This window comes from Schistosoma mansoni (assembly GCF_000237925.1).
Source record: "Schistosoma mansoni, WGS project CABG00000000 data, supercontig 0148, strain Puerto Rico, whole genome shotgun sequence".
Taxonomy (NCBI): Eukaryota; Metazoa; Platyhelminthes; class Trematoda; order Strigeidida; family Schistosomatidae; genus Schistosoma; species Schistosoma mansoni.
Window position 1 is genome coordinate 89,315 of NW_017386045.1, and position 24,434 is coordinate 113,748.

Here is a 24,434-nt window from a genome sequence, read left to right on the forward strand (position 1 = left end):
AGAACACCTATTGTTGAACATTAGTAACTTGAAAAATATCCACACATGTTGGTAGATTTCATTATATTTTATTATTTTTACTTAAACACATAAATATTGGTACAAAGGTGAACCAGATATATATGCACCACACAAATCTCATTTGATTTGTGTGAGGGCTGTGATACTAACCGGGTGTCCAAACTGAAGCAGGTGGTGTTCTCACAGAGACACACCCGGAGCCTTTGACCAAAAGATCTGATCCATAAGGCAGTGGAGCATCCTAAGGAGATGCAGTCTCATGGTAGCCGGTCACCAACAATTGATTCATACAGCATTTGTTCCTTCAGGATACTGGAGCCCATGTACAACATTGATTTGGAATCAGGGTTTTCCAACTCACCTAGGTGGACGTTCAGTGTCCACCAGCCCGGTTAAAGCGCCGGACATTCGCTTTTCGTCCTCTCAATTTCGTGAAAAACAGTAATGCCACGAGAAGGCAATGAGTAGGACTTCCCTGGGAGAGGCTATATACGTGTGACCATGTGGGGGGCATTTTGAGAGGTAGAGCGGACTCTCCTCACTCTCGGTCGTAGCAGGGCATTTGAGGGCAAAGCTGATCCTTCATGGGATAAAGGTAACAATCGATGTCGAAATTATTCCAAAAACAAAAAGAAAGAGAGATAGAATAATTATCGTCTTGATTGGATATTACAAATATAAAATATATCGGTATATTACAAACAATAAAATGATGTACACATATTAGATTAATCAAAAGACAAAATGTAAGTAAGTTAATCATATTGAAATTAGTTCCTGAGATTGTATTGGTGTATTTCTCTAAAATATACAAAAGAAAAAAAAGAGAACTCAGTAAAGCGAGTGGGGAAAAAAACTCCACTATCGTTCGCAAACTTGACCTTACACCTGATAACCAGCTGGAATGAAAAGGGAATCAGTCGGTTAGTCATTTACAACGTAGGATCAGGCACATTTATGCATCGGTCCAAGTTGCCATACCTCGTTAGCACAACAAAATAAACACCGGATTCATAGAATTGGTTAATTTAGTGGTGGTAATATATAAAAGAAAGGTTGTATATAAGGATATAGTATAGGAAGGAAGACAAATATGAAGCAATTTTAATCTCAAGGTTTAAGGGAAGATAAAGAGTGCATACACCTACACCATTGTGATCGATTCTGAGCGATGTCAACCACAGTCTCCAACCATTGGTTACGATAGTCACGCGGACCCCAACCAGGTAGTCTGCATCTGCCAACATGTATCAGACTACGAGTTAGTGACTTCAAGCACTGATGCCACGTTTTGGTTTGGCCGCCCCTAACTCTTTTCCAACCATCCCTTACACTAGTCAACATAGCGCGTCGTGATAACCCGTGTTCAGGCATACGTAACACGTGGCCTAACCATCTCAGTCGATGAAGATTCATAACCTCATCAACTGATTTACCATCATTCCCTAATACCCTGTGTCTAACCTCACTATTACTTACCCGGTGATCCCAGTAGATGCGAGCAATATTTCTAAGACATCTGTGGTCAAATACTAGTAACTTACGAGTATCTTCTACTCTTAATGGCCATGATTCACAGCCGTAAAATAGAACAGAGCGAACTGCTGCGCAGTATACTCTTCCTTTAATTGATAGACGTATATCTCGTTTTCGCTATAGGTGACGTAAGTTGGCAAAATCCAAACGAGGTTTTGGAATCCGTGCAGAGATTAAAAAGGGGGGAATTACTATCTACACTATCGTAATCCATGATAGGGTGTGTGTTTTGTTCTCGGTTATTTTCGCTGGCTTACATGAAAAAATATACGACGAAAATACCACTTCATCATACTACGGACGTGTCAAGTGTAGGGTAGTCAGTCATAACTCCTAATTAATTCTATGATAGGAGTTATTCCAAAATATCTACAATTGAGTGACTGAATAGACGAAAATATACACTTGACGAAGGGGAGTTTATCCGCAGCCTGTTGTTTCTCACTAGAGAAATTCATACAACGACATGTTTTTGAACAGCGAGATTTTTTATGTAAAGCATTTCTGGAAAAGATCACATGATTTTGGAATTTCACATTACAGATTGACTTCAGACAGTGGAAACTATTGAAATCCAAGAGGTATTAGACAACTGTTTCATCCTATTATCCGAATCCTCAACATTATGTACCTACTACTGTACTGAAGATTGAATCCAGGATCTTTAGGCTTTATAGTGAGCAGTTAACCTTTGTACCACTTGGCTGAAATCCAATGGTTGACATTTGTAATTTTAATCAATCTTTGTTGTTGTGCAACTGTCTTCACATGTCGATGGAAGTTAACTGCCACACATTTAACTCTGTGAATTACCTATTGTAGTTAGCCACTACTAAGAACATGATTATAAGATGGTATAGAGCTCTAAATCCGACAATCCTCACATCCCTTTCTAATAACAGAAAATAATATGAATTAATTCTAAACGATACATGCCCGTCAAATGTCCTGGTACGGCCGTGAGTGGGATGGAGTCACCCTCCCTCTCAAAATTCTCTCACACGGCTACGCGTATACAGCCTCTGCTACGAAAGTCCTACTCACTGCCTTCTCGCACCACGGGTGTTGTTTACGAAACTGAGAGGAGGAAAAGTGATCGTACAGCTCTTTGATCGGGTTGGTGGACCCTCCATGTCCACGTAAGGAGTTGGAAAACCCTGATTCCAAACCAATGGTGCACCAATGGGCTGACTCCAGTATCCTGAGGGAACAAATGGCGTATGAATCAATCGTTGGTCACCGGCTACCATGGGACTGCATCTCCTTCCGATGCTCCACTGCCTTGTGGGTTAGACCTTTAGGTCAAAGGCTCCGGGTGTGGCCGTCTAAGAAAACCACGGGCTTCAGTTTGGGCACCTGGACAGTATCACAGCCCTCACACAAATCAAATGAGATTTGTGTGGCGCATATATAACTGGTGGCCCTATGTACCAATATTTATGTGTTTAAATAAACGATATAAAGTATTCGGATGAAAATGTTTTGATAAAAATCAACTCACTCTAATTAAAAGTGTTACATAATTTATCATCCTATTTTGAACGTTGTCTTAAATTTGAATCGGATAAATTTCTTGATCTTCGATCAGTAATATGAGGTGAATTATCATTTGGTAGTATACCATCAGTTAGTTTTGATGGACTTGAAGGATATGGACCTATTTCATTTGGATCATTAAGTAGTCCACCATCAAAAAGTGATTGACGTAATTCCAATGATAAACGACGTCTATAAGCTTCAGGTTTATCTTGAGCAATACGATGTAAAATTGCTGCAGTATATGCGGCTAGAAAGAGAGCAATGCAATTGATTATTATTATTATTACTATAAACTATATATCAGAATTGTAAACAAAGATGGATAGTGTCTAGCAGTGAAATTCAGGACTCGCGTTTCGTCCTATTTGGGACTCGTCAGCTGGATGTACCTGCATCTCAGAGTTGTTGATGTTCACTCTGGGACTCGAACCCAGTACCTTTCGCCTCAAACGCCATCGCGTTATCTACTCAGCTACTTTTTCCATCTTTGCTTATAATACTTGTGAATTAAGGCTATATCGAGGCATTACGCATAGTATGCACATATGCCAATTAGAGACTGACCAGTTGCAGTCCTAAACATCAATGGGGAGATTCAAACAAACAATACTAAATGAATTTATATTTCAGAGTGTATTGAAGTTGGATAGTGGCTAACAGTGGAATTAAGCTAATACTTTTCATCCTACTTGGTACTCATCAACTGGATATACCTTCATGCTGATGTTGATATTCTCATTGAGAGTCAAACTTAGTACCTTACACTACAAACGTTAATGCATCACCCACTAAAATCTCTCTCTCTCTTACGTCTGTTACTTCTCATGGAGGAGCATAGGCCGCACACCAGTAATCTCCATCGAACCCTGTCCTGGGCAATCCTTTCCAGTTCTTTCCAAGTTGTTATTCATCCTTTTCATATCGGCTTCTATTTCCCGACGTAATGTGTTCTTTGGTCTTCCTCTTTTCCGCTTCCCTTCAAGATTCCAAGGTAGAAATTACCTCGTGATGCAGTTTGGTGATTTCCTCAATGTATGTTCTATTCACTTCCAACGTCTTTTCCCAATTTCCTCTTCGGCTGGAAGCTGGTTTGTCCTCTCCCATAAAACGTTGTTGCTCATAGTATCCGGCCAGTGAATGTTAAATATTTTGCGTAAACAACTGTTTATAAATACTTGTCCCTTCTTGACGATGGATGTAGTAGTTCTCCACGTTTCAGCTCCATTCAGTAGGACTGTCTTGATGTTCGTATTGAAGATTCTCACTTTGAAGTTAGTTGACAGTTTTTTGAGTTCCATATGTTCTTCAATTGTAAGAATGCTGTCCTTGCTTTGCCAATCCTCGCATTCACATCTGCATCTGATCCTTCTTGTTTATCAACGATGCTAACCAGGTACGTGAATGTTTTTACATCTTCCAGAGTTTCACTATAAAGTGTGACTGGGTTGGTGTTCTCAGTGTCGTATTTGAGAATCTTGCTTTTTTCTTTGTGTATATTGAGGCCAATTGATGCAGAGGTTGCTGCTACATTTGTTGTCTTCGTCTGTATTTGTTCGTGCCTATGAGATAGGAGGGCTAGGTCATCTGCGAAGTCCAAATCATCTAATTGATTCTGAGATGTCCATTGTATTCCATGCCTCCTGTCAGATGTGGATGTCTTCATAATCCAGTCAATCACCAGAAGAAAGAGGAAGGGAGAGAGTAGACAGACTTGTCTGACTCCGGTCTTTACTGGAAATGCATCTGTCAGCTGTCCTTCATGCACGACTTTGCACTGTAGTCCATAGTACCAGTTCTGGATAATGTCGACAATCTTCCCAGGAACTCCATAGTGTCGAAGAAGTTTCCATAATGTTCTCCTATCCACACTGTCAAATGCCTTCTCCTAGTCAATGAACTTGATGTATAGTGACGAATTCCACTCAAATGATTGTTCCATGATAATCTGTAATGTCACAATTTGGTCTGTGCACGCTCGACCCATTACAATAGTAAACTGAAAATAAATATTATTAAGAATAAACTTTTATTCAATCACTTACCAATATATTCATTATTCGATTGAATTAATTCAGTAAATCGAGGACAAGCTCCTTCATTTTCAATTGCTTGACATCCAGAACGAGATGTTGACAATTGACTTAAGAATGCAGTTGAAGCACGTTGCAAACATACGGATGGTGAATATACTAACTAAATAAAATATAAATTAAATTAGATGTAACCCAATTTTACGATGAAAAGGACTAGAAAAGACTTTAAATTGATCACTATTCAATGATCAACTACTTGTAAATATTTCAGTCTCGTAGGAGGTTGGTCGATGCTTAAATATGTCAGTATTAGTGACTGTGACTTTGAAAGTGGATGATATAAGATCGAATTCGCTAGACAACACCAGTTTCCTCAAGATACGGGTACAGCTTGTTAAAGAGTCCTGAATAATAATGAAACCATAATTCAGGGTTTTCCTTCCAGTACCTCCAGCTATCTGACGTCAAGACATAGTGCATTGAATGTCATATCACTTAAACCAGTGGTCCTGTTGCAAATCAATCGGTTGAAAGTTTATAAGAATTAATAACTATTTGATGATCATGAATGGAAAATATCTGAAAAAAACATTGAAGACCAAGAATTACTCAGTAAATCGCTTTTTGATCTTTACAGATACATTCCAGGTGAAAACTGGTGTCAGACAAGACTGATTATGCTACCCTATTCTCTTCACTTTGATGGTCGGCTGGATTATAAAGACCTCTACATCGCAAACCAGTTTCCAGCTGAGGAGGAAACTAGGGAAAGACGCTGAAAGTGGATAGGACACACATTGACGAAATTATCAAACTGCATTAAGAGGCAAGTGCTTATTTGGAATGCTGAAGAAAAAAGGCAAAAAGGAAGACCATGAAACACAATGTGCTGGGAAATGGAAGCAGACAGCCAAGGGATGAATAGCAACTGGGAAGGATTGTCAAGGGTAGAGTTAGATGGAGAATGCTTGTGGGTGGCCTATGCTCCTCCACACGAGCGGTAACAGGGCGTAATTAAGTAACCTCCTTGTTTATCAGATATGATTAAATCTTACCAGACAGTATCTCAGTCGTTTTAAGATTATAGATATAAACTCCTAGCTGAAAGTAATAGTCAACTAGAATACTTTGTACCAAGATTGGTGAAATAATAAACTTACTTGTACAACAGATGAAACTAAACCTGCTGTATGAATGAATTCTTCTTGAATAGATTGATCTTTAGCCATAATTTGTAATGCAGCTAATGTTAATTCGAGCATATCTTCAAGATTTACACCTTCTAGATAATGATTAGAATCTTGTTCAGTTATACCATGATATTGTTGTTTATTCAATGAATTAAACGTCTGTAAGAAAATATTTGCTACCATTCCTGGTACATTTAAATCTCTGTTATGAAAGAAAATAATAACAGGTCATATAAGTGTTGTGAAGATTGTTGAATTTCATTGAAATCATGAACTGATCAATATTAGACGACTATTGGAAACCTAGAAGAACTGGACAGTTGTGTCAAACTAGTATGGGACTTCTCAATAATGTGCATCTACGACCCTTCATTTTGTAATTCAACCCACGACTTTCGGTCATGGCAAGCAAACGCTTAACCTCTGGACGTCTGAGATGGCAACCAACAGTGTTGATGTCTAACTTCAATTGATCCATGATTTCAATGAAAGCCAACAATCTCCACAACCGTATACTGATAATTATCATGTGCTCACTGTTGACTAGCTTTGAGAGGTAATTCTCGGAGCTTTAGTGAGAATTTGTAGCAAGTGGAGCTCAAACGCGTTAAGTGAGGGGCAGTTACCGATCAGAGACAGTAGAAGATAGTTGCACAGTACTGTGGATTGATTGAAGTTAGACATCAACATTATTGGTTGCTGTCTCAGTCGTCCAAATGTTAAGCATTTGCGCGCAAGGCTGAAGGTCGTGGGTTGAATTACAACATGCAGGGTTGTGGATGCGCACAGTCAAGAAGCCTCAAATTAGGATGAAGCACCCGTCCACTTCTTCCAGGTTTTCAATGGTCGTCTAACATTGATCGGTTCATGATTCCAATGAAAATATTTTTCTCGACAAATGACTATTTAATTCATAGTAATCATTGTATAGTTTTATATCATAGACTTACTTTATTCAGACAACTGTTGAAAGTTAAAAAGTACTAGATAACCGTTTTCTCCTAGTATGAGACTTTTCAAAAGCTTCCATCCATGGCCCCATCGGGGATTGAATCTACAACTTTAAAGTTTACTGATGAGCGCCTAGACTCTTAAATTAGCGTCTAAAGGTTAATATTTCTAACTTCAGCCAATTCTCGATATTGAGCAACTATCTCTCAATGTCACCGATGATTAACTACCTCACATCCGATATTAATAGAATTCCCTGACGGTTACTGCTCCTCATTTTAACTTGGGGAATTTCCTCTTGAAATTAATCACCAGTGTCCATGTGATGGTTTATACTAAGGTTGATGAAGATTTCTGAATTCGATAGTTTATATTCCTAAGTATGTAGACCATTAGATGGTAACTTGATGATCTGTTATAAATCGCCAAATGTTACGTCGTGAAATTATTGCGTATTGCAATAGGACTAAGCGAATTTCTACCGATTGACCAATTCATATATCCTAGTACGACCCCAATACTGTTTCCCCAACTCCAATAAATCAGAACACAGCCGTTAAATGAGAACTGTTTATGGGGTCCGAAGCAGATCAAAAATGATTTACAGACAAGGCATATTTATACAGTTAAGATGACTATGAACAGTAACCAATGGAAAGAAAGGACATGTAAAGGTTATAATTAGGACAACTCAAAATTGACCAATAGGAAAACGACACGTGAAAGTCATAGTTAGGACAACTGTAAATAATGACCAATAGGAAATAACATGTGAAATATGTGGAAAGTCTGAAAACATATGATTTTACGTTCGAGATAATTTTGGGATATTCCTGTGAATATCCTAACATGATCTAAAATTTAATCATTCTTTATAAGAACTGAAGGTACTATGTAAGATTCCCGGTGGTGGATGTGAACGTTCAGTACTAAGGAATGCTATATTAGAACGAAAGAGCTATTCAGTCCTTCCTCGTTTTTAATGCCCGTTCAGCTAAGATCAATTCGTAATGTCAAACTATATAATTCATCCATCTCTACAAACAACCGCATACTTATATAGCAGTGTGCTAATAATCTCCAATGAATAATGTTATCATTTACAGAGAGATAAAATTGTCTAAAATTAGAATTTCTTGAAGACCCCAAAATGCCCTGGTACGGCCAAGAGTGGGGAGAGTTAGCTCTCCCTTTCGAAATGCCCCCACATGGTCATGCGTATATAGCCTCTCCCAGGGAAGTTATACTCACTGACTTCTCGTGGCATTACTGTTGTTTACGAAATTGAGAGGACAAAAAGCGAATGCCCGGAGCTTTAACCGGGTTGGTGGACACGGCGCATCCACCTAGGGGAGTTGGAAAACCCTCATTCCAAACCAATGGGCTGACTCCAGTATCCTGAGGGAACAAATGGCGTATGAATCAATCGTTGGTTACCGACTATCATGGGACTGCTCCACTGCCTTGTGGATCAAACCTTTAGGTCAAAGGCTCCGAGTGTGGCCCCTTAAGAAAACCACCTGTTTCTGTTTGAGCACCCGGCCAGTATCAGAGCCCTCAGACAAATGGAATGAGATTTGTGTGGCGCATATATATCTGGTGCTTCCTTGTACCAATATTTATGTGTTTAAATAAAATAAAATAATTATGAACATAAAGATTTGAGTAGATTTGATCAAATTAAGCATAACTCACTTAAGTTCATGACGTGTGACTTCCACCGTAGATAAATTACGAACAAGACCAACAACAGATTTTAATAAAGGTAAAGCAGATACAAATTGATATTTCAAAAATAAGGAAGCAATAGTTGATAAAGTGTCACTGGTACGTACCTAGTTTAAAGGAGGAAAATAAAAACAGTTTAAAAACATATATCTATCTTGTAAAGTGATTTGCATAGAGCTTTAGCTGAAGATTCAAGCGCGTACATCTTTGAAGATAGAATGATTCTTTAGCACTCTATAGCTTTCAATAGTACTTCAAAATATATGGATCAGAGATTGAAGAACAAGCTACCTTCTGAAAACATTTCTCCATCTGAGGTAAAAAAAAACTTACTTTTAATCAAATAACTGCCACAAACCCCCTATGATAATAACAATCGTAATAATAAACTTGGAGAGATCATCAACTTTAGGATGCAGGTACATCCAGCTGAAAAAAACCAAGTCCCAAATAGGACGAAACACGCGTTCTGGATTCCACTACTAGCCATTGCTCAACTCTATTTAATATAACTAATCATTGGTTAATAATTAGTACCACTAATATTAGTGAGTTGGTATCAAGATGTAATTTGATCGATTTCAGTTGGTAACTTTTGACTAACAGCCTAGATGGTAACGTATTGAATCCCAAAAACAACATCAGTTACTTCAAGATTATCGATTCACGCTATTCATGAGAACCAACTTGGACGAAGTCTGATGAAAGCGTTTACTATTGATTGTGACGTAAATTCACTTAGAGTTGTTTGGTGGAATTTAACCAGTACTAAAGGCTAGACAAATGTGACATAAGTTAATACTCAACAGTTAATTAGTGTAAATAATAATAATTTTCAGAGCATAATCAATTCTTCAGTCTTTAGTAAATATATTTCATTTGGTAACTGTTGATAAGAATAACAAGTTAGCCGATTTAGTTACGCATGGACTTATCGGTCGATCGTTTCATTTGAACCAATCAGCGCTCACGCTCCATCTGATAGATCCTGGGTTCGAATCATGTGGACGCGCACTTTTGAGAAGTCCCACAGTAGGACGAAACGGCCGTCCAGTGCTTCCAGGTTTTCCATGATGGTCTACCTTCAATTGACTCATGAATTCAACTATACAATCAATAAACGTTTTTAGTGATCATTTCTGTTGATAGTCCTTAACGATTCATTCCAAAATTTAGAAACTAGAAAGATGATAAGCAGGCAAAACTTACTTCATAAATTGCTGAATTAGAATGAGGATTTCGATGAGTTACATGCCTTAAAGCTGAACAAATTGGTTCGGCAATCTCTTGACGATCTGAATTTAAACATAAAAGTCTACAAAGAACTTTTACACCACCTGGATGAATAAAAATAAAACAGACACAAAAACGTGTCATTCGTTGCTATAAATCAGATTGAAAATTGTAGCATAGAAAGTAAGACTGTATACATTTTAATAGAGATAGCTACCGGAGAATAGTTTATATTATGGAATATGACTCTTCAACAATGAGCAGACTAATATTGAATACCTCCAAGTTTCTGTGATAAAAACGATGCATTTACATCATGGAGCTAGAGTTCAATGACATTATCGAGAAAAAGAAATTGGAAAACAAAACTACGTAAACTATCCATCTGAGCAATGGAAGACGGGACGCGCGTTTCGTCCTATTTGAGACTCGTTTTTTAGCCGGGTATAACTGCATCCTAGATTTGATGTTCACAGTGAGACTCGAACCCAGTACCGTTCTCTTCAAACGCCATCACGTCATCCAGTTATCTAGGACGAAACATGCATTCTGGATTCCATTGATAGATACAATCCATCTCTGCTTATAATGTTTGTAGCTTAAAGCAATATAGAGACAATCCGCAAAGGATACACATGTGCCAATAAGACAGTGACCCACTGCAGTCCTAAACATTAATAGAAAGATTCAAATAACCAATACAAAAATATTCAACTCAACAATAATGGTATCCTCGATACTAATTAACTAATGATTAAATTTTCTGAAGTTCAATTGAAAAACCGATAACGGTTAGACGCAATTATGTCGATAATGATTCACTTATCATCGGTAGTAGTATTACTATATGGAAATTCTTGTCGGGAGACTTTGAACATCATGAGTTCGATTTCATGGGAGGTTATAGTTGAACGCTATAAAGAGAAGTTCGTAGAAGGGATGCGAAATTCAACCATAGCTTATTGGTACAATGGGTCAATCAAAATCCAAATATTATGGATCTATTCAAATATATAAGGATCCTAGTTGAAAGCGTGAGCTAATTGAAGCTAGACCACCATGGAAAACCTGGAAGCACTGGACGGCTGTTTCGTCCTATTATTTAGAAGTTGGACATTAACACCGTTGGATGCCGGCTCAGTGGTCTATCGGTTAAGGGCTCTGGCTCCAGACTGGTAGGTCCTGGGTTCGAATCTCGCGAGTGCAGGATCGTGGATGCTCACTGCTGAGGAGTACCATAATAGGACGAAACGGCCATCCAGTGCTCCCAGATTTTCCATGGTGATCTAGCTTCAATTGACTGATGATTTCAACTATGAAAATACTGAATTTGCACAAAACCCCTTTTGATAATTAATATAAGGATCCATTTATCCTACAGTTTGAACACAGGTATGATATACATATCTATGTAACTATGAATATATGTTGTTTGTTTAACACATTTAGATCAACCGAGTAGAAGCTCCCTAATTTTGTGGACGATTTAATGATAATGCAGAAATCTGTCAATACTAACGTGAATAAGTTGGATTAACCTCATCGTACCAATTTGATTAATTATTCCTACATAATTTTTGGGAAATTTCAGTATAAAACAGCTGTTGAAATACAGAGCTTCGATAAATCTTCTAATTGAAAGCTTGATTTGGTTTGTTAAGTTCTTCTAGTACTCCCCCTCCCCAGGATAAATCTACACGGCAACTTGAACACGAAAGAAAAGGCGCGATATATGGAAAGAACGTTCTACTCCAAGGTTGATTTAAATACAGAAAATCTAGGGTATTTCTAGCATTTTAGGTGACCTTTGGTTTCTGGAAAGTTCTGGAACGCTACCAAACATAGTAACAGGATAGGTAATTGTTCAATCAGAAACGTGACATGTGACTTTTCACCTTTTAAATGTTTGTGGCAAAACTTCTATTGAATGCTGATTGGATAAGTTGTTTCTCAGAGCCCCTTTTGGTTTTTTTCGACAAACTTTCTAGGTCTCCCCAACACCTTGCTTTCATTCAGATCATTATACATCATTCTGTCATACAGAGGATTATCACAAGGGCGTTTTGTGGAGATTTTAGTAATTTTATATCGGTAAGATCATGAGTCAATTGAAGCTAGACCACCATGGAAAACCTGGAAGCACTAGACGGCCGTCTCCTCCTATTGCGGGACTGTTCAGCAGTGCGCATCCACGATCCCGCCTCGCGGGATTTGAACCCAGGATCTACCAGTCTCACACCAGAAAATCGTTAAAGTTTACTCGAAACTATATAAAGTGGAAATATAAACGTATAACCCCAAATGGTTTATTTTTTACATTTATTTGTCTAACTGATCAATTGGCAACCTCAGTGAGGACATTTATGGAACTGAAATCAATGATTAGTCAATAATTAGATTGTTGCCACCATTTTGTAATTTGATTTGTATTGAGAATAACTATGAACAAAGTGCCTTTTACTGGATTATTCACTGAGTACTGAATATTCAATAAAAAAGGTGTATATCTTCAATTTGATCGAAAGAAGGTAATAAGAATTAATTGGAAATAAAGTACAACAATGGCTCAGTGATCGAGACTCTTGACTTTCATCTCTTAAGTCTCGGGTTCAAAATCCGTCCTACCTAATTTTGTTTAAGCAATGAGCTAGTATCACACACTAGCCTGGTCAGATTTAGAGTGTGACTTGAAACAAAGTACACTAATCTGTATGACATATTATGTTGTCCCTAAATGACCTGGTACGGCCAAGGGTTCGGAGAGTCAGCTCTCCCTCTCCATATGCTCTCACATCCCCATGTGTATACAGTCACTGTCAGGGGAATCCTACTCGCTGCCTTCTCTCACTACGAATGTTCACGAAATTAAGAGGACGTAAAGCGAATTTTTGGAGCTTTACCCGGGTTGATGGATACTGAAGATTCACTGAGGGGAGTTGTAAAACCATCATTTCAAACTGATGGTACATATGGGCCCTATAGTCCCAAATGGAACAAAAGTTGTATGGATCTATCGTTTGTCACCAAATACAATGAGACCGCATTTCTTAACGTTACTTCACTTCTGTATGGAGTAAACCCCTAGGTCAAAGGCTAGGGAAGTGGTCCTCTAAGAAGACCACCTGCTTCGCTTTGGGCGTCCGAGAAGTATATCAGCCATTACACAAATCAATTGATTTGCGACGCATATATATATGATCCCTCGTTGTACTGGGTTCGAATCTCGCGAGGCGGGATTGTAGATGCGCACTGCTGAAGAGTCCCACAATAGGACGAAACAGTTGTCTAATGCTCCCAGGTTTTCCATGGTGGTTTAGCTTCAATTGACTCATGTCATATGATGGGATATTGAATAAAGATAAATAGACCTCTCAACCATGTTAAATATGAAACACCGTTAATATTGAAATTATTTCTCTGTCATTTATTTTACTACGAGCTTCATTATGCACACATTGGTTGTATTGTATAAAAAATAAACTAATTTCCTGATTGTGGAGAAGATTTGTAGCTCAGGTGGATGATTTTGATGAAGTTTTTTTCCCTGAGCTGGATGGTTTGGTCGTGGAGCTTTCATCGTCCTTCTGAACGACATCATCATCAGCACACACTTCGAATTCTCAATTTTTCTTTCGAAAATCATGTACTCAATGTATCCAAGCCTAGTGATTATATAATCTCGTGCCAAAGTTTACTTATGCCTGTTACCCCTTGTGGAGGAGCATAGGCGGCACACCAGGATTCTCCATTCAACTCTGTCCTAGACAATCCTATTGAATAATTAAAAATTGAAAAAATGTACCTTGCGAATTATAAAAAGGATCTTACCTTTTTCAACCAGCAGACTTTTATTTTGTACATTTTGACATGTTAAATTACATAAGCATCCAGCAGAACATATAGAGATATGTTCATTTTTACTAGCCAATAAACTAATTAATATAGGGATAAGATTTTTTGTAGCCAATAAATGATAAGCTTGATCGCTGATATTACGCAAACCCCATAGTGTTTCTAATTGTAATACTTCATTAGTACAATTCAACAATGGAGTTAAAGCCTACAATACAAAATAAGAATAGTTCGTAGAAAGTTTATACAGTAAACCAGATTCAAATGTGAACATATTAAGTTTTGATTGTGAAAGGTACTGGGTTCGAGTCCCAAAGTGAACATCAACAAGTCTGAGATGAAGGTACATCCAGGCGACGAATTCCAAATAGGACGAAACGCGCATCAAACTGGATTCCACTGCTAACCACTATCCATCTTTGCTTACCATGCTTGTGTATTTAGGCTATATCGAGGCAATACTCACAGTATGGACATATGCCAATTAGAGACTGACCAGTTGCAGTTCTAAACATCGATGGGAAGATTCAAACAAACAATACTGAATGAATGTAATGTTTGTTTAGTCATTTGGGTTTGAATGGATTCTCTCAATCCAATCTCAGAGTGAACACTAGTATAAATGACTGGACATCGTGTATATTATATTAAGATGGTTGAAAGTAATCGACAGGGAACTCTGAACCTTATTTTCGTGCTAGGATGCACAAAAACAGAAAATTTTGCTTGCAATCTTGAGAGTTTTGATACTCCTTAGTAGATTTAAACTTAAACCAACCAGCATTACAGTCGAAGATGTTACAAATGAGCTACAGGAGATCAATCGAGACCTGAATAGCCTCGTATTACACTGTGAAGCTGGAGGAAAACGGGGTTGATTCCTCTAGGCAGAACACTTTCTTTAAGATTACAGGTACACCTTCCTGACGAATACCAAATAGCATGAAACCAAGGTCAATGGTTTCTTGTAAACTATACAAACCTTTAGAATTTCATCAGTATTAATTCAACTCATGTTGAATAAATCAAAGTATGTGATTGTAAGTTATTTACAGATTGAATAGAATACCATAAAATAGAGATTTTTTCATAAGACTTAGTTTGTCGAATATGAATTAAGGTGATTCGAAATAGTGAACTATTGATTATGGATAAAATGCGGATAAATTAGTGATTACCTGACTGATAAAAGAAGAAATCAGATGTCAATACTGAAACCATAGTCATTTCAGTGTAACTGTGCGACAGTTGATCCTGTTCTATTTTACGGATGCGAAACATAGTTATTAAGAGTAGAAGATATTGGTAAGCTACTAGCATTTGATCACAGATATCTTAGAAATATTGCTCGCATCTGCTGGGATCACCGGGTAAATAAATAATAGTGAGGTTAGACACAGGGTATCAGAAATGATGATAAATCAGTTGATGAGGTTGTAAATCTTTATCGACTGGGATGGTCGGATCACGTGTTGGGTATGCCTAAACACCGATTACCACGACGCTTTATGCTGAATAGTGTTGGAGATGGTTGGAAGAAATGTAGGGGTGGCCAAGGCAAAAAATGGCATCAGTCCTTGAAATCACTTAATTCTGGTTTGAGCCATGTTGGTGGTAGATGCAGACTACTTGATTGGGGTCCGCACGACTATCGTAACAAATGGTTGGAGACTCTGTGTGACATGGCTCAGAATCGATCACAATGCGGTAGGTTTATACTCTCCCGTTAAACAGTGAAATTAAGATTGCTTTATACCATTCGTTCTACCAACGAATTCTTTCTTCCCGTATTTTATGCTTATATGCAATCTATTTTTAGATATTACTACCATTGAAGTAACTACTTCTATGAATTTGGTGTTCATCTTGTTGCGCTAATGAGGTGTGGCAACTTTGACGGATGCGTACATATGCCTGGTCCTACATTGTAGCTGACTGACTGACTGACTGATAGTGGCTGTATACGCGTGTAGATTTGAAATCATTTCGAGAATGAGAGCCAACTCTCTTCACCCTCATCTATACCAGGTCATAATTCATAAATTGATTACCACTACTCTCAAAATCGCATACACTAAAAAGAATACTAAAATATCCTTCGTTTCTTTTTAAACCAATCACTTCACTTCTACCCAAAGTTTGTGCTACTGATGATGTCGTTCAGAAGAACGATGAAACCTCTACGACCAAACCATCCAGCTCAAAGAACAAAACTCTAATCAACATAAACCAAAATACTTTATATCAATTATATAAAAAAAAATGGAAACTTACTTCTACAGTACCAGCTTCAACTAATTTGATCTTATTTTCATTACATACACTTAATACTTTAATTAATCTTGCTATATTATAAGCTATTTTCATATTGGTTGGATATGTTCTCAATAGATGTACAATAATTTGATAGATATTGGTTGCTGTAATGGAAAGCTTTAAGAAAAATAAAACAACAATAAGAGAGTATCAATGATGTAGTTAGTGGAAGTCGACAAGAAACTGTAAACTTGAATCATATACTACTTGTCGCTGATTATCAATGACATTTGATCACCACTAAAAAGTACATTACAAGACAATCCCTAACTTGGAATCCGGAAGGAAATTGGAAAAGAGGAAGGCCAAAGAACACATTACGCCGGCAAATAGAAGCAGATATGAAGAGGATGAATAGAAACTGAAAGGAACTGGAAAGGAAGGCCCAGGACAGAGTTGGATGGAGAATGTTGGTGAGCGGCCTATGCTCCTTGACGAGGGGTCACAGGCGTAAGTAAGTAAGTAAAAAGTACTAGATAAATATATGATATTGATCCCTAGTAATTTGTGATTAATTCAATGGTAACGTCTCAGTCCTATAGAAGTGTTATAACTTGTGACCGAGTGGATGCCCTGTTACTGTATGACGTGATAAAACCGCCAATGAGAGAGCAGAGAATTATCGATTGGAACAGTGATACACGAAATCGTACGAGCAGTCTAGAATACTTGTCGGTCCTGCTTTCTGTCTAGCCCAGCCAGTTAAGTCCCGAACAGCCTCTGCGGTATGAGTTCTTATATTTCTAACATACTGAGTTTATATACCAAACAGACTGACCACATCGTACCAATAAAATAAGGGAATAACATTTGTACAAGATTTAGCCAAATGTGGCTGTGAATGTGGGAGGCAGTAATTAATAGACTAGGGATAACTCAAGAATGGTAAGTCGTATAATAATAGTTTATAGTTCAAAATAAAGCTCATAATAAGAGGAACATGAATACGAATAGTTTAGTTATTTAGCAATCATAGGATAAAAAATATATGCATAATATTTGTTCATAAATAGATCTCAAAGTTACCATTCTTATCGGGACATAACAAGAAGGTCAGTCACTGCCTTAATAATCCAGTGGTAATATCTCACATTGTTGGTTTGGGTAATGTGAGTTCAAATCCACTAGAGAGTGACAATTCCCTCAATGTTGTAGGTACATTATGTTGATGAGGGCTTGGTAACATGAAACGTAAGTCAAACAGAGTTCCTTCAAATACTTAACATTTCATGATAGAGTGTGCGATGTCAAATCACCTAGACTAGTGACTGGATTGTAAGTTGATCAATGGAAATCGATCAGTACTAAAAAAGGACTATATAAATATGATATTGGTCATCATGAAGTGATCAGTCAGAAATATGTTATTCATTCATGAAGTCACTAACTTTTTGGTTTAAGTCATGTCGATGTAAACTTTCGGTCTATTTGATCGCATTCATTTTTTTTCACAACTATATTTGATGTTGATGTTGCTCTCCCTCCCACTTTCTCTCTCTCTCGCTTCCGGTTGTTGATCACCATCTTACTTAACTTTATCAATCTCTGTCCTGATATAAGAGATGCAGTAACTTGAACTCGTGTGGAAGACAACAAACCAGATTCCAGCGGAGGAAAAAATCAGAAAGAAGCGCTGGAAGTGGATTGGGCACACTTTGAGGAAATCACCCAATTGCGTCACAAGATAAGCCCTTACATGGAATCCTGAAGGCCAAAGGAGAAGAGGAAGACCAAAGAACACATTACGCTGAGAAACAGAGACAGACATGAGAAGAATGAACAAAAACTGGGTAGAACTAGAAAAGAAGACCCAGGACAGAATGGGTTGGAGGAAGCTGGTCGGCGGCCTATGCTCCATTGGGAGTAACAGGCGTAAGTAAGTAAAGTAATTAAGTAACTTGAACTTGTAAGATTTGAGTGAATGTTTAAGGAAGATGAAACTATCAAACAATAAAACAGCCTATTTTACTGCGTAATTATTAATTAATTGGTTTGTAATATTTACCTTTGATTGAACTTATTAATTATTGATATATACTTTATTGTTACTGGGTTATCATTAACTAATTAATCACCTAGTGACCGGTTTTATATTACTCATGACTTGGCAACGTATCAATCACGACTTACACGTCGTGGTGCCATATGATCGTGTCATCAGTGTTCTATATTAAAATAATAAATTTGTTGGCTTGCTCTCTTTATCTTCTGATTGGCTATTGGAGATAGCGAAAGCTGATTGGTTCAATCAAATTTTAGATTTCGTAGTCATTGTGTCATTGGTCAAAACGAAGGTCAGTAAACTGATAGGTTTAAAACGAACTCACAATTAGTAGATTCGATGACTTTGTGATTCGATTAGGTGGATATATAAGGAGTTGAGTATCGTAATAGAATTCTGATACACATTCATGCTGGGTCCTCTGTTTATGGTGACTGTCCGTAGACCTACAGATAGCTTTACATAATTAAAATTAAGTCTTCAATGGGAATTATACTCTTATATTCAGCAGTCACAAACTAAACATGAACGGAAAATGTTTGAAAACGCCGGGTAGCGCTCTTTTATAGAAGATTAAAAAGAGATGGTTATCTTTACGCGGGCATGAAAAGTATTTCTCACCCTGAACCTAAACCAGTATCAGTGGTTTATTACCTTGAGTTGTGTATCTCCCAGTTCTCTTTACTGCTTTAGTATACATAATATGCATGTTTTGACATCCATCCCCATTAATTTCCTTCAACTTCACAATTGTTAGGCAATTCTTTTTAAATACGGAAAGGAATATTCTATGACGTAATCCACTTTCTACATCGTCCTACAGAGTACTGGATTCGTTAAGTAATTATAGATACAATTGTACGTACAGCCTTCTCTGAATAATGTTGTTGAAATGAGAGAATTTTCTTTGTTGAACTGTCTGTACTTTTTTATTCAAAGACTAATAAGTTTTTTTTTGTTGTATATGACTTCATCTTGTAAACATAGTTTCGTCTGTTGGAACTTACTGATTTGTTTAATATAGCCTGTGGACTAAAATCCTTTAAGTACATATTTGTACTGATATAATTTACTAAAAATGTAGATTGAGACCCTAAGGTTATTGGTTAAATTTGAATGAACATCTCTGACGAACCTGTTGATTGCTATCCATGGAGACATTGCAATGAAAGTATTTAAAAAAGCTCCGTTTTAAATAAATCAAACGCTATAATGTGAAGGACAATGAAGACTGTATGGGTAATTCAAAGTCAAGAAAATCCTCGACAATCTCTATTGATGCAAATATTAAACATGTACCATTTCTTATGTCTTCCAGTTTCGCTCCTTACAATTTTATTTGGACAATAAAAGGTAAAACAACAAGGTAACTTAAGAGTACAATTTCGACAATTTTCAAAGTTAATATCAGAATGGTTTTTTGTGGATATTATAGTAATTTTAATAGTTGAGATCATGAGTCAATTGAAGCTAGACTACCATGGAAAACCTGGAAGCACGAGACGACCGTTTTGTCCTATTGTGGGACTCCTCAGCAGTGCGTATCCACGATCCTGCCTCGCGAGACCAGTGGAGTTTAACCAGATCTGTTGTGAGATAGTAACTCACTACTTAAGACAATGGTGGATGTGTATTAAGTCGGCTCCCAGCGAACTCCAACAGAGCCTCCAGAGGCTCAAAAAGATCTCCAACCAATCAGAGTACGACAGAACATTCTGGAGTTCCAACGTGGCATGCTACCATTGGTCAGTAGCAATTTATGTTGTTAATCGGATTGGCTGAATTAGGATGTTGATTTAACTTAAGCAAACATCTATAAATACCTACGATTGTCTGTACAAAGATGATCCTTGCAGTAAAGGTTTTCTCTGATACCCGTGTCTTCTCTCTGGTCTTCAAGTTGCTGAGTAGTGCTAGTCCTGGGGTTATCGGAATAGCTTAGGATCCGAATAAAGCGTTCAACCTACAAGACATATCAATGTGTCGCTCAATTTTGTTGATTGGTTGAAGTTAGACATTAACACCGTTGAATGCCGACCGGCTCAGTGGTCTAAAGGTTAAGCGCTCGCGCGCGAGACTGATAGGTCTTCGGATCGAATCTCGCGAGGCGGGATTACGAATGTACACCACTGAGCAGTCACACAGTAGAACGAAACGGTCATCCAGTGCTTCCAGGTCTTTCATGGTGGTTTAGCATCAACTGACTCATGATCTCAACTATTGAAATCTTCACAGTTGTTTAAAACAACTGGATTGTTGATATTACAAAGTGGATTATCATAAACATGGTTTTTATCAAACAAATCAATTAAATGGTCACAATCGATTGATCACTGGGTGGTGATCAATGTTATGCGTGTCAAGTCCTTCTTAGTGCTGATCGAATGCTATCGATCAAGTTGCAATGTGGCCACCAATCTAGGTGGCTCGACACTGCTTGCACTATATATCGCGGCCCGAATAGCTCAGTGGTAACGTCTCTGACTGTGAAGCTGAGTGACACGGGATCGAATCCGCCAGGGAGCATCAGTTCCCTCAAGATTACAGGTACACCTTGCTGACGAGTGCCAAGTAGCACGAAACCCGGGTCCAGGGTTTCCTGTTGACCACCTCCAACCACCATCTTACCTCAAATCAATTAAATAGTTTCAACTGATATTCATTAACATTCAACTTTATAGTGATTCAAAATTAGTCAACTAAGAAAGTATACTATAGTACTACTAATACTAATAAAGAGAATAATAATAATAATCTATAACTAATATATACTTTATAAGCAAAGATGGATAGTGACTAGCAGTGGAATCCAGTTTGACGCGCGTTTTGTCTTATTTGGGACTCGTCAGCTGGATGTGCCTGCATCTCAGACTTGTTGATGTTCACTCTGGGACTCGAACCCAGTACCTGTCGCTTCAAACGCCATCGCGTTATCCACTCAGCTACTGAGTCCTGATATCCATCTTTGCTTATAATGCTTGTGAATTAAGACTATATCGAGGCAATACATATGCCAATAACAGACTGATCAATTGCAGTCCTAAACATCAATGGGAAGATTTAAACAAAACAATACCAAGTGAACATAATATATATATATATATATACCTTTGTTTCACTACTTTCATAAACTGCCATACGTAATGTATCCAAACAAATTAATAACCAATTTGAATCATCCAAACGATTTTCTTGAAGTAAATAAATCAGATTTAATTGACCATTACATTGTCGAAATTTTGGACGTGAATAATTTGGTAAATGCCATAATAATTGATTTAATACATAAAGAGCAGTGGTATACATCACTTCTGATGGATGCCTTAAAGTTTAAAATGAAGAGAAAAGAAACAGTATGTTGAAATGATCCACTTCCAAGATAATATATACTACTCAATCAGCCTTGCTGCTACCTTGACGTGGTGGTCGGGCTTGCCTATCGTGGTGAACCACTTGGGTTATATTGGCTGGAACAATCGTTCCTCAAGGTCCTACCATGTCAGACGGGTCGGTTGAAGAATAGTAAAACTAAAAGCAGTAAATTCAAGGTCCGAGAGTTTAGTCGTAATGCTGACTTTATAGAGGTGTGGCAGCAGTAGGATCTCCTCAGACAACCAGTACAACAACGATGTTGCCTTCCAACAAAGGAAGGGTGAGGTTAGAGAAGGTTGATCCTAAAAATGCACGCCTCGCCTTATCCAACGGATTTCCATCTTCGATAATAAGGTCCTAACAAGTAATAAGCTGTCATGAAAATTACTCACGAAAAGGTCATGTGTGACCGACCACACGCAATTGTCCTTTGTGCACCACAGTCACGCTCTCAGGTCATTAAGACCAACTCTAATCGAGTGTCCGTTCCAGATACCTCTTTATTTATTTATTTATTTAAACACATAAATATTGGTACAAGGGAGCACCAGATATATATCCGCTGCACAAATCTCATTTGATTTGTGTGAGGGCTGTGATACTGCCCAGGTGCCCAAACTCAACCAGGTTAAAACGTCGGACATTCGCTTTTCGTCTTCTCAATTTCGTAAACAACAGTAATGGCACGAGAAAGCAGTGAGTAGGACTTCCCTGACCGAGGCTATATACGCGTGGCCATGTGAGAGCATTTCGAGAGGGAGAGCGGACTCTCCCCACTCTCGGCCTTCTACGGTGTGGGCAACCAGGAAGTGATAACCACCCTCACACCTCTAACAGCGTTCAAAACCACTGTATTCATAATCAATCTTCCCCTTCAATTCTTATTATTTCACCTACCTAGATTTTCAACTCTAAACTTCCTCTTTTGACTTCCTCCTCAAGTATCACCATGACCAACGATTCTAGTGCGTGAATATCATAATTCACATTATAAATTAATCTTGGTTAGAAAACTATTGAAAACCATGAAGCATTAGAAAATTGCATTGTCCTAGTATAGGACTTTCGTTTACCATTACCTATGTCATCGCTCCATCAGGAACTGAATCAGAGATTTTCAGGTCTTTTAAAGAAGTCTCTCCTTAATCTTTACACAGTGTTAATGGACGGATTCTACTAATCGAAGTACAAAGACAATGTGGAATACAAGGAATTAATGACGATAAACTAGTTCAACCGTATATTTCATGTAATCACACAAAGGTCAATAGAAATATTATGGCAGCTATAAACCTTTAATGATGACAACTGTTTCAGACCAAATCAAAAATGTGTATGTATATCTACCTTAACATTTCAACTAATTGTGAAATACCAATCTCTTCATAGGCTAATTTAGCACCAGTTAAAGCTTTAGTTAACAATTGCAGAGTCAGTGCAGCTTCAGATTGTAGATCAGCATTTTTAGTTGTTTGAAGAATGTGGATAATAGCTCGAACAAGCTATAGGGGAAAAAAAGACATTTCAATATTGAATAACTATAGTTACATTGGTTCATTGAAGCAGCAATTTGAACGAACTGTATAAAAGGAACCAAATAGTAGAAGTACGTATTTAGTAACGGGAATCGTGTATAGAGATGAGGATAAGCTCAAGATCATTTTTATCACTGATTGATATCTTATCTAAGGCATTGATAAAAATCACAATGTGGTATTTTGGTGAACAAGAATATTATATCAAAAGAAATCATGGACTTAATAGCAACATTCCTACTATTTAGTCTGTCAGCAAAATAGGACAAATTTCTTAACCTATATGTTGCTAATCACTGAAAGTCTGATTCTAGGCTACCTGCTAGCCAGCGTGTAGATTTGTAATATAATGATACCGTATGCTATGAATCTACTAACAAATTTGCAAAAGGTGATTGCTAAATCACATAGTTTCTTTTAGGTATTGGAAAAGTAGATGTGTATTCTCCAAAAAGAAAGTGAAATTACACCGCAAAATACTCGTATTATATAGGTGTCATGAAATAATCGCTGCCAACCATAGAAAACAGATTTATCGTTTAATCAACCATCTAGGTAAATTAAACATGACGACATCAGCCCTAATGGGTTGATGTCTAACGAAATCTCAGCACGGATTCAAAAACCTCGTTTGGATTTTGCCAAATTACGTCACCTATGGCGAACACGAGATATCCGTCTATCAATTAAGGGGCGAGTATACTGTGCAGCAGTTCGCTCTGTTCTATTTTACGGCTGTGAAACATGGCCATTAAGAGTAGAAGATACTCGTAAGTTACTAGTATTTGACCACAGATGCCTTAGAAATATTGCTCGCATCTGCTGGGATCACCGGGTAAGTAATAGTGAGGTTAGACACAGGGTATTAGGGAATGATGGTAAATCAGTTGATGAGGTGATGAATCTTCTTCGACTGAGATGGTTGGGCCACGTGTTACGTATGCCTGAACACCGATTACCACGACGCGCTATGCTGACTAGTGTAAGGGATGGTTGGAAAAGAGTTAGGGGCGGCCAAACCAAAACATGGCATCAGAGCATGAAGTCACTAACTTCTAGTCTGAGCCATGTTGGTAGATGCAGACTAATTGATTGGGGTCCGCGTGACTATCGTAACCAATGGTTG

General features: G+C 37.8%; 1 protein-coding gene across 1 annotated transcript in view; it reads right to left on the bottom strand.

The window, feature by feature from the left end:
• Positions 1-3,089: 3,089 nt before the first annotated feature.
• The window catches only part of Smp_173990 (rab11, putative), a gene marked incomplete at both ends in the record, with an annotated part of 53,300 nt that continues 31,955 nt past the window's right edge, over positions 3,090-24,434 (bottom strand). Inside the window, 9 exons of the mRNA XM_018799309.1 lie at positions 3,090-3,343; positions 5,139-5,289; positions 6,290-6,521; positions 8,966-9,105; positions 10,208-10,335; positions 14,060-14,291; positions 16,358-16,516; positions 21,510-21,723; positions 23,121-23,275. Of these exons, the coding sequence (XP_018646608.1) occupies positions 3,090-3,343; positions 5,139-5,289; positions 6,290-6,521; positions 8,966-9,105; positions 10,208-10,335; positions 14,060-14,291; positions 16,358-16,516; positions 21,510-21,723; positions 23,121-23,275 (1,665 nt within the window). The remainder of the gene's footprint in view (positions 3,344-5,138; positions 5,290-6,289; positions 6,522-8,965; positions 9,106-10,207; positions 10,336-14,059; positions 14,292-16,357; positions 16,517-21,509; positions 21,724-23,120; positions 23,276-24,434) is intronic.